General features: G+C 40.4%; 1 protein-coding gene across 6 annotated transcripts in view; it reads left to right on the top strand.

Annotated features, from left to right (window-relative positions):
- Positions 1-11,578, top strand: part of STRBP (spermatid perinuclear RNA binding protein) — a 150,764-nt gene that overhangs the window by 65,916 nt on the left and 73,270 nt on the right. For 3 of the 6 annotated variants that reach the window (XR_825616.1, XM_010844028.1, XM_010844024.1), the window contains exons 1-2: positions 9,439-9,942; positions 10,759-10,926. Coding sequence is in view for 5 of the 6 variants with exons in the window: in XM_010844028.1 (XP_010842330.1) it covers positions 10,924-10,926 (3 nt within the window). In the remaining variant the exon portion in view is untranslated. Of the gene's footprint in view, positions 1-9,438; positions 9,943-10,758; positions 10,927-11,578 lie in introns of those variants that run through there. The other 3 variants (XM_010844025.1, XM_010844027.1, XM_010844026.1) reach the window with 2 other exon arrangements.

Genomic DNA, 11,578 nt, shown 5'->3' with positions numbered 1-11,578 from the left:
GCTTTTGAATATGCTATCTAGGTTGGTCATAACTTTTCTTCCAAGGAGTAAGCCTCTTTTAATTCCATGGCTGCAGTCACCATCTGCAGTGATTTTGGAGCCCAAAAAAATAAAGTCTGACACTATTTCCACCGTTTCCCCATCTATTTCCCATGAAGTGATGGGACCAGATGCCATGATCTTCGTTTTCTTAATGTTGAGCTTTAAGCTAACTTTTTCACTCTCCTCTTACACTTTCATCAAGAGGCTTTTTAGTTCCTCTTCACTTTCTGCCATAAGGATGTTGTCATCTGCATATCTGAGGTTATTGATATTTCTCCCGGCAGTCTTGATTCCAGCTTGTGCTTCATCTAGCCTGGTATTTCTCATGATGTACTCTGCATATAAGTTAAATAAGCAGGGTGACAATATACAGCCTTGACGTACTCCTTTTCCTATTTAGGGGGAGGAATGGACGTGAGTCTCAGTGAACTCCGGGAGTTGGTGAGGGACAGGGAGGCGTGGCGTGCTGCGATTCATGGGGTCGCAAAAAGTCGGACACGACTGAGCGATTGATCTGATCTGATAAATTAGAAGGTTAATCCCAACCTTCTAATTTATTCCCCCCCCAACCTTTCTCCTTTGGTAACTATAAGTTTGTTTTCCAAGTAAGTGAATCTGTATCTGTTTTACAGTAAGTTCATTTGTATGATTTTTTTAGATTTCACATATAAGTGATATCATATGATATTTGTCTTTGCCTGTCTGACTTCTCTTAGTAGGATAATCTCTAGGTCCATCAGTGTTGCTGCAAATGGCATTATTTCATTCTTTTTTTGGCTGAATAATGTTCTGTTGTGGGGTTCCCAGGTGGTGCAGTGGTAAAGACTCCCCCTGCTCATGCAGGAGATGCAAGAGATGTGGGTTCAGTTCCTAGGTGGAAAAAACCCTGTGGAGTAGGAAATGGCAATCTGTTCCAGTGTTCTTGCCTGAAAATTCCATGGACAGAGGAGCCTGGCAGGCTGCAGTCCATGAGGTCTCAAAAGAGTTGGACACGACTGAACAACTGAGGGCAATATTCCATTGTATATATGTACCACATTTCTTTTATTTGTCCATTTGTCGAGGGACATTTAGGTTGCTTCCTTGTCTTGGCTGTTACTGAGAATGAACTTAAGGTGGGGAAGCAAGAGTACAAGGTAAAGGTGAAGGATTTTGTGATGGATTAGATGTGGGTGTGAGAGGAAGAGAGGTGTCAAGGATGACTCTCCTAAGTTTTTGGCCTGAGCTTTTGGAGGATGGGGTAGTAGGCTTCTGAGAGAGGCGCAGCCAGGAGTGGTAAAGTTTTTTTTGTTTGTAAAGTTTGTTTTTGTTGTGTGTTTTTTGAGGGACAGATCAGGAGTTGGTTTGAGACACATTAAGTTTAAGATGTTTATTAGATATTGAGGTGGGTATGTTGGTTATGTACTTGAATGGAGTCTGGAACCCAGAGAGGTATAAATTTGGGAGAGTCCTCAGTGTATACGTGGTATTTAAAACATCAAGCCTGGATGATCCTGCCAAGGGAATGAGTAAAGAGATTAAAGGTGAGATCTGTGTCCAGAGGCATTCTAACATTTAGATTGTGGAGATAAGAAAGAAAGGAGAGTAATTTATGAAGTAGGAAGAGAGTGGTGTACTGGGTGGGAGCCAAGGGAGGTAAAAGGTTTAAATGTGGAGAAGTCAGCTATGTCACCCGTTGCTGAAGGTAGACTAAAGGCAAGGACTGAGAATTGTTCACGGCACTAAACACCATGGAAATCCTCTGGGACCTGACAAGAACTGTTCGAGTGAAGCATTGGGGTAAGAGGCTGATTGAGGTGAGTTTAAGAGAATGGGAGAAGAGGAAATGGAAACCAAAGTGTAAACTCAAAGAATTATGCCCTAAGATGGGCAGAGAAACAGGCCATGGGGAGGCAAGAATCAAAGAAAGTTATTCGAGAGGACAGGGATGATTACTGGAATGATACTCTTTTTTGATTTTTTGTTTTGACCACTTGCATGGCATGCAGAACTAGCATGGTATGCAAAACGTCCCTTAGGGAATTCAACCTGTATCCCTTTCAGAGGAAGCATGGAGTCTTGGCCACTGAACCACTGGGGAAATCCTGGAGTGATATTCTTGAGGGGATGGGGTCTAGAGGATTTGAGTAGAGAGATTTCCACTAGATAGGAATAGGGACAATTTATTTGTAATAACAGGAAGGAAAGAATAATATATGGGAAAAGATATAGCAAGGTTGATATTTTGCTTGAAATAGGAAGCAGTCAAAACATTCAATCTGAAAGGAAATCAACCCCAAATATTCAATTGGAAGGACTGATGCTGAAGCTGAAGCTCTAATACTTTTGGCTGCCTGATGTGAGGAGCCAACTTAATTGGAAAAGACCCTGATGCTGGGAAAGATTGAAGGCAATAGGAGAACAGGGCGACAAAGGATGAGATGGTTGGATGGCATCACCATTTCAATGGACATGAGTTTGAGCAAACTGCAGGAGATGGTTAAGGACAGGGAAGCCTGGTGTGCTGCAGTCCATAGGGTCGCAAAGAGTCGGACACGACTTGGTGACCGAAGAACAACAGTAAAGGAAGCAGAAGGAATCTGAGGATATGGGAAGAAGATATAGATGTAGAGAGATGAAAGAAGATGTGAAATTATACTTAGGAAAGTGGGAAGTAAATATTTGGTTTCATTGAGTCTCCTTGGACATTGCAGGATGTTTAGCAAATGCCAGGGTTCTACCTTGTGACAGCCAGAACACTTTACCTCACATTTGTAAATCCCTGAAGGTTGCAGTACCACCCCTGCTTGGATTGGAAACTGTTGGTTATTCCTTTAAAGGTTAGATCATGAATTTGGAAGAAAAAAAAAAAACACTATTGTGTGATTCCCCCCACCCCCTGCCCCAATTTCCAGTGTTACTGGTGGGGTATAGTTAAAAGGGTTGGGATTTTGCCAGGATAGGATAACAAAGGGGATTGCTGGTGAAAGTGAGTGATAAATGATGGATTGTGTAACTTCAATTAGATAAAGACAAAAATGAGAGCATGCAAAAGATGGAGGGACTGAAAAGTGCTGGGGTTAGTAGTTTGTGAGCCCTGGTGGCGAGTGGGTGCCTGGGGTAGGAAAGGAGATGAAAACATCGGAGGAATGGAGTAGAAGCAATGGAGAGTCCAGAATTTAGAAGGATCATTTATCTGGTTATGGAAATTACGAAAAATTATGCCAGGAGTTAGAGGTAAGTTAAGTACTAATAAAGTCCTGAAGGAGTGGGAGAGTTTGGGGGATTAATCCAAGATGGGTGAAATAAGTCAAATAAATAGTAGAAACTGTGCTTATGGACGAAGAGTCTAAAATTCCCTGTAAGTCACTATAATGATGACAGCCATGCAAATGTGTGGGAAGAGAAGGTGACCTTTCAAATGGAGGCTTCTAAGTTATGGCTCTCTCTAAGGAAAGAGAAATCTAGGGTTAAATTCAAATTTTTTTTGAGCCTCTCCTGAGTGCAGGGCATGGTACTGGATGCTGTGGAGATAAAGGTAAGTAATTTCATTAAGGAGCTTATGATAAAAATAATGAAAACTGAGTAAGAGAAGTGTCATAAATGAAGTTGAAAAAGGACTGGATGACTCAAGGAAGATATTATATTAACCTCAAGTATTAAGTAAGGCTTCCTGGAAGGGTAGATTTGAGATGGACATTTGATGACTAGAACAAGGACAGATCATGGTGGAGTGGAGGTTGCAGTCCAGATAAGGGAAAGGGTTAATGTGAAGTTTAGTGTTAGCACGTTGCATGGTATTCTGGGGAAGATTCATTATTTTCTTTTTGGTTGAAACTATAATGATGAGAAAAATAACAGGGACAGAATTGCATCTGTGTTGTATTATGAAGGGCCTTGGTGACACCCAGTATCTCAGTGGATACCAGTTGTTTAGCTAATGAGTAGTCATTGAAGGTTTTAAAGGGGAGCTTGATGTTCTCAGAGTTTTCACCAAAGATGGGCTGAAGCAGGAATAGAATAGTTTAGGAGAGGATTAATTCTTGTAAATAGTAAAACACGGCAAAACTATACGCAGTAGAGATCAAATTGCCAACATCCGCTGGATCATCGCAAAAGCAAGAGAGTTCCAGAAATACATCTATTTCTGCTTTATTGACTATGCCAAAGCCTTTGACTGTGTGGATCACAATGAACTGGAAAATTCTGAAAGAGATGGGAATACCAGACGACCTGACCTGCCTCTTGAGAAACCTGTATGCAGGTCAGGAAGCAGTAGTTAGAACTGGACATGGAACAACAGACTGGTGCCAAATAGGAAAAGGAGTACGTAAAGGCTGTGTATTGTCACCCTGCTTATTTAACTTATATGCAGAGTACATCATGAGAAATGCTGGGCTGGAGGAAACACAAGCTGGACTCAAGATTGCTGGAAGAAATTTCAGTAACCTCAGATATGCAGTGGAGAAGGCAATGGCAACCCACCCCAGTACTCTTGCCTGGAAAATCCCATGGGCGGAGGAGCCTGGTAGGCTGCAGTCCATGGGATCGCGAAGAGTCGGACATGACTGAGCGACTTCACTTTCACTTTTCACTTTCATGCATTGGAGAAGGAAATGGCAACCCACTCCAGTGTTCTTGCCTGGAGAATCCCAGGGACGGGGGAGCCTGGTGGGCTGGCATCTCTGGGGTCGCACAGAGTCAGACACGACTGAAGCGACTTAGCAGTAGCAGCAGCAAATATGCAGATGACACCACCCTTATGGCAGAAAGTGAAGAAGAACTAAAGAGTGTCTTGATGAAAGTGAAAGAGGAGAGTGAAAAAGTTGGCTTAAAGCTCAACATTCAGAAAACTAAGATCATGGCATCCGGTCCCATCACTTCATGGCAAATAGATGGGGAAACAGGGGAAACAGTGGCTGTCTATTTTTCTGGGCTCCAAAATCACTGCAAATGGTGATTGCAGCCATGAAATTAAAAGACGCTTACTCCTTGGAAGGAAAGTTATGACCAACCTAGACAGCATATTAAAAAGCAGAGACATTACTTTGTCAACAAAGGTCTGTCTAGTCAAGGCTATCGTTTTTCCGGTGGTCATGTATGGATGTGAGAGTTGGACTACAAAGAAAGCTGAGCGCCAAAGTATCAATGCTCTTGAACTGTGGTGTTGGAGAAGACTCTTGAGAGTCCCTTGGACTGCAAGGAGGTCTAACCAGTCCATCCTAAAGGAGATCAGTCCTGGGTGTTCATTGGAAGGACTGATTTTGAAGCTGAAACTCCAATACTTTGGCCACCTGATGCGAAGAGCTGACTTATTTGAAAAGACCCAGATGCTGGGAAAGATTGAGGGCAGGAGGAGAAGGGGACAACAGAGGATGAGATAGTTAGATGGCATCACTGACTCAATGGACATGGGTTTGGGTGGACTCTGGGAGTTGGTGATGGCCACGGAGGCCTGGCGTGCTGCGATTCATGGGGCCGCAAAGAATTGGACACAACTGACTGAGCTGAACTGACACACAGTAGTGTACAAGACTTCCAAATCTTTGAATTATAAACATCCTTAGTAGTAAAAGAAGGAGTCAGACTTAGGATTTCCATTCTTATGCTATATCAGGAGCTTGCTTCATGTTTTCTTGACTTTTAGAAGAGCACAGTCTTCATTTTCCTATCTCTCAGGCCACTTTGCTGACTCTAGTTGTGCCTCTTTTTCCTTTTCCATGTTCATTAATCATCATCCTTTGGTGATCTTGTGGCTTTACATACTACCTATATGCTGAAAAGCATCAAATTTGTATCATGATCTAGACCTCTCTTCTCAACTCTAGGTTCATATCCAGTTACCTCCTTGGCTATCAATAATTATCTCAAATTCAACATGTCCAAAACTGAATTCCTGATTTTCATCCCAAAACCGCCTCTGCATGCACCTTCCATAACTCAGTTGCTCAAACCAAAAACCTAGAAGTCAGTCCTAAGGCCTCCACTTCACTCCCACTCCACATCCATTCTATTAAGAAGACCTACCATCTTTCCCTTCAGAATGTATCCATACTCTGATTTCTAAACTCTTAGTGATATACCCTTCCTTCCACCCTTGCCCTCTTTACTATGTATTTCAACATAGCAATCATGGTGATCTTTTTAAGACGTAGTCAGATATTGTCATTTCTCTACTCAAAGCAGTCTAAGGGTGTCTCACTCAATAGAAGCCATAATCCTTAAAGTGACTAGAAAGACCTCCTGTATTAGGAGTTGACAAACTATGGCCCTGGGACCTCTTTGATCCACTGCCTGTTTTTGCATGAGCTTTGGGCTAAGAGTGATTTTTATGTTTTTAAATTGTTAAAAAAAAAAACTGGTATTTTGTGAAATAACATTAGATGAAGTTGAAACTTCAGTGCCTATAAATAAAAGTTGAATTGGAATACCGCCACACCCAGTTGTTTGCATACTGTCTTATGGCTACATTTGCAGTGCAGAGGCAGAGTTGAGTAGTAGAGACCTTCTGGTTCCAAAGCCTAATGTACTTTTTATCTGGTCCTTTAAAGAAAAAGTTTGCCATCTTCTGCCCTGTGTGGTCTGGTCTCTTACTTCCACCCGCAGTCCTCACTGCCCTTCTCTCCTCACTCACCCTGCTTCAGCCTTCCAACCACAGTGGTCTCCTTGTTGTGTCTCCATCTGACCAGGTACACTGTTTTTCCCCTGCCAGAAATACTCATTCCTGAGATCTCTGCATGGCTCATGCCCTTTCCCCATCAAGGTTTACTCAGGCATCAGCTTCTCAATGAAGACCAACCACAATCCTACCCTCCTGTGTGTAGTATCTGCACGTATTTGTGCTGTCCCCTGCTTTCTTCCCCATAGGGCTTCACACTTTCTCACATACTGTTTAGATTATTTATTTTTACATTTATTGTTTTTTGGTTGTTTCCCACCCCCTGGACTTAGAAGAGTGGGAATTTTTGTTTGTTTTGTTCACTGATCCAGTCTAAGCGCCTAGAGCAGTGGCTGGATTATTATAGATGTTCAATGAAGACTTGTTGAGATGCACTGAATTATTGGTTCTTTAACCAAATGAGTCATCTGACTGGGGGATACAGCTCTGTCATTCTGTCCCTGTTGTCAGGAATGGGGAAGGGCTAGTGTGTGTGCCTTTGGTGAGATGTGTTTTCTAGTTACCACTTCCTTGAACAGGTTACTTAAGAACATCTTTTCCATTCTGCTCACTGACAGTAAGTGCTCAGAAAGCTTTCTGATTGACCTAGCCGGCTTGCGCAGTGCCTCTTATGTTAGGAGTGCAGCTTTCCTGCCGTCTTTGTGTACACTATTTATTAGTGGAGTAGGGACCTTTTTGCCTGTGTCCAGTGTTGCAAGGCTTCAAATGATGTGGTGGGATTGAACTTTTTCATCATGATAGGTGTTTCCAGGTAGGAATGAAAAGCTGGATTTTTGGAGTAGGTATATGTAATTTGTGGGTTATCCAGTTTAGCTTTCTCATATGTGCTTTTTTAATATAGAAAATAAAAGGAAATTTCCAGAGGAAAATACTGAAATTCAGTATTTTTTTTTTTTCAAGTTAGTATTGTACAGAAACTTAATGCCACCATGTAGGAAAAGTTTATTTGAAGGGATTTGGAAGAATTATTGAATTTATATGTGTTTGCTCTTCTTTTAATGTATCTGAATTGGTTCATTTTTGTATGCCCTGTACTATCAAGTACAGTACCAAGTACAGAACAGATGATAAATAAGTCTGTATTTACTAGTAAATCTCTTTATCTTAAACTAATCCTCTTGGTGTATCAGTGAGATGTCTTTTTCTTATTTTGTATTTGCCTATCTTTAATATAGTGAACAATAATGACAAACCTAGACAGTGTATTAAAAAGCAGAGACATCACTTTGCCCACAGAGGTCACATATAGTCAAGTCTATGGTTTTTCCAGTAGTCATGTTTGGATTTGAGAGTTGGACCATAAAGAAGGCTGAGTGCAGAAGAATTGATGCTTTTAAACTGCGGTGTTGGAGAAGACTCTTGAGTCCCTTGGACTGCACAGAGGTCAGTCAAACCAGTCCATCCTAAAGAAAATCAACCCTGAATATTCATTGGAAGGACTAATGCTGAAGCTGAAGCTCTAGTATTTTGGCTACCTGATGTGAAGAGTTGAGTCATTGGAAAAGTCCCTGAGGCAGGAGGAGAAGGGGATGACAGACAAAAAGATGGTTGGATGTCATCACCGACTTAATGGACATGAGTTTGAGCAAGCTCTGGGAGATGGTGAAGGACAGGGAGGCCTGGTGCTGCAGTCCGTGGGGTTCCGTGTACAGTCCAGCGAGTTGTACATGACTGAGTGGTTGAACAACAAAATAGTTTTCTGGTGATGTGTGTAGGCTTTTCCATGTATAGTACCATGCCATCTGCAGATAGTGACAGGTCTACTTGTTCCTTTCCAATTTGAATTATCTTTATTTCTTTTTCTTCTCTGATAGCTGTGGCTAGGATTTCTAAAACTGTTGAATAACAGTGGCAAATAGGGCCCAGAGCTTGATGTTTGGGTAGGGTGTTTACTCTCCATACTAATGACTGAAAAGTGCTGTTGGTGATCCATAATTTCTCCACTATGTCAGCTTTTTTTTTTTTTTTTTTTAATTTGGTTGCGTTTGTTCTTAGTTGTGGCACATGGGTAGAACACCCAGGCTCAGTACTTGCATAACTTGGGCTTAGTTGCTCCATTGTATGTGACATCATAGTTCCCTGACCAGGGACCAAACCTGCATCCCCTGCTTTGCAAGGTTGATTCTTAAACCACTAGACTACCAGGCAAGTCCCACTACATCAACTTTTACTTAGCATTCTTCTCTCTTTTTCTGTTTTCAGCCAACTTTCATAATATGTTTGACTTACTGGTTTTACCTTTTTATAGAGAGCAGCTTGTGGATTTTGTTTTCAGTTCTTATGTAAATGTACAGCAGTCTTTGGCTGCAGGATTCACAGCCAAGTACTGAATGGTTGAATCCTCTAGAATGGAGTAAGGTTGGAAATGGGAAATGCAAAAAACTCTAAATAGTATAGTTTGATCTTTATACAAAAGATAAAATTCTAGTGACAGGGTGGTCTTTGAAATGTCTCTTACCATTGATCATGTTTTAGTTTGTGTCTTAACTTTGTTGTACAAAAGGGCCCTGTGATTTGCAGTATATGTATGTTCCCTCTTTGATTTGATATATGGAATAATCTAAGTTCCATCTATTTTGTTCATTCGCTTAGTCATGTCTGACTCTTTGTGACCCCATGCACAGCAACATGCTGGGCTTACCTGTCCTTCACTGTCTCCCAGAGTTTGTTCAAATTCATGTCCATTGAGTTGATGATGATCTCATCCTGTTGTCTCCTTCTCCTCCTACCCTCAATCTTTCCATAATTAGTTGTTATGTAACGTAAAAAACTCAATCTTCACTGGCTTATTTCAGGTGGATTTTGTAAGTCAGAGTCAGGGAAGTTGGTTATAAGATGTGAATTGTGTTGCATGTAGGTCATAACTTAGTATCATTTGACTGAGTGTGGATCTGTTTTTTTCATTTGTAGTATTGGGTAGAGTTAAATGTCACCTTTAATTTTGCTGGTCCTAAAAATTCAAAAAGGATCTTTTTTTCTTTAAGAGAGTAACTGTTAGGAAATTATTGTAGATGAAAGTAAAAAGGGGATTTCCTTGTTTAAGGGAAAATTTAAAGGAAGTATTCTTGCCTGGAAAATTCCATGGACTAAGGAGCCTGGTGGGCTGCAGTCCATGGGGTTGCGAGGAGTCAGACACGACTGAACACACAACACAGCACAACACACAGAACACTGCGATGAAGAGGAAGCTGCTTCTCGTGGGTGTTCATGTCTTCTGTGTGTGTGTTTCTCCTGATAGTCATGTAATGTATATGTTCTATTTTAATAGTCTCTAGTTTTTTTTCTTTCTTTTTTTATTTTTTACAGCTGGCTTGTATATAAGGACCTCAGCAGTGTTCAGAAAAGCTTATTTTTACCTTACCTGGAATAAAATCTCAAAAGTGGAACATAGGGGTAATAGAATGAGCCTTAGGCCTCTGGGCAGAAATATGCGTGGGATTCTGGTGACAGCCATTCATGGGTAATGAAATAAGAATTGAGTGAATATTCAGCAGTGTGGCATAGCACTGCATATAGGTTGAGAGGGCAGTAAGGTCTCTAGGGAGTTAGGAGAGGAGAGCCAAAAAAGCATGCTGAATTTTAGGCCTGAAATGATTAAAGAAGAGATATTGTTCCAACATATATTGTAAGTCTGATGGCAGTGTCAAATGGAAAAGCCTCTTGGTTACAAGCAAAAGTGTTATATTTCCAGGTGTCCTTATCTACTTTTCAGATAGGCCTGACTGATGCCAATTTCTGTTGAAAATCTCATGGTTAATTGCAACATTTTCCCCACCAATAGTAGTATTACATTTTCTGGTTGTATTTCTTTACTGAATCTGTGTTTGTTAATATATTCATCTCATTGAATACAACTAGTTATTTCTCTGGTCATATCACTTAGGCTCTTGGGCCCAGGCCTTCAAAGGATGTTTTAGCTTTTGTTTAAAATAAGTAATTTTCCACTATGAAGATTGTTCTGTTTTATTCAGTAATATGTTTATGGGTTTCACCCTCTGATATGAAACTAATCATAAATAAGCATTTTTGAAAAGTTGTTTTTCTTTTTCTCTTGCAAGTGTACTCTAGAGAACAAGCCTTCAGATATCTTTGCCATATTGACTCTGAGCCATCAGGGGACTCAGGCTTATGAGGAGGTACTGTCACACAAAGCAGTGTCTAGTGAAGACGACAAGAAAGAGGGGAAAGGATCGGAAGAAGAAGCTAAAATACTATAGAAAACCATGGTAGGTTATTATTTATAATTCCTTAATTTAGTTACCGAAGAGCTCAGTTATTTAAAGTTGAAACTATTAACAGTGAAGGCAAGTAAAAACAGTGGTGTTAATTTTTGACTCCAGTGCATCAGCTGAAGATGCCATTCTACTATTTAAGCAAAGCGAATGAGTTCAGATTTATTACGAGCCCTTTAAACCACAAGATGGAGCCCCATGAGCCTGCAGTCCATAAATTATTAAATACAAAGGAGAGAATGCTCATAAATAGTATTTTCTAATAAAACTGGTATTAGCAAACTGATACAAATGGCTAAGGTGACCTTGAACTTGAAATTATGTAATTTTTCTCTAGCCTTCTACCTGAAGCTCAGTGTTTTAAAGTCCTGAACCAGTTCTTTAAGTAATGATTTGAAGGTTTTGCAGTTTGTAAAATGTGTGTGTATTTAACTGAAAACAAAACAAAACAAAACAAAACTTTTTTTTCCATGTGCTTTTGATTTTAAAATAATAAGGTCAAATATTGAGTGTATTGAGGATACTGAACTGAATATCCTAGAAACCTTAGTTTTTGTGGAAAGTTCATACTTAAATTGAATTAATTTTTTAATTGGTAAAATATGCTGAAATATTTTGCTCCTATTTTGGTTCTGAAGGATATGTG

The sequence above is a fragment of the Bison bison genome, unplaced genomic scaffold, assembly GCF_000754665.1.
Source record: "Bison bison bison isolate TAMUID 2011002044 unplaced genomic scaffold, Bison_UMD1.0 scf7180017864193, whole genome shotgun sequence".
In the NCBI taxonomy this organism is placed as follows: Eukaryota; Metazoa; Chordata; class Mammalia; order Artiodactyla; family Bovidae; genus Bison; species Bison bison.
Note: the sequence above shows the minus strand (reverse complement) of the source record. Positions and strands in the feature narration are given on the sequence as shown.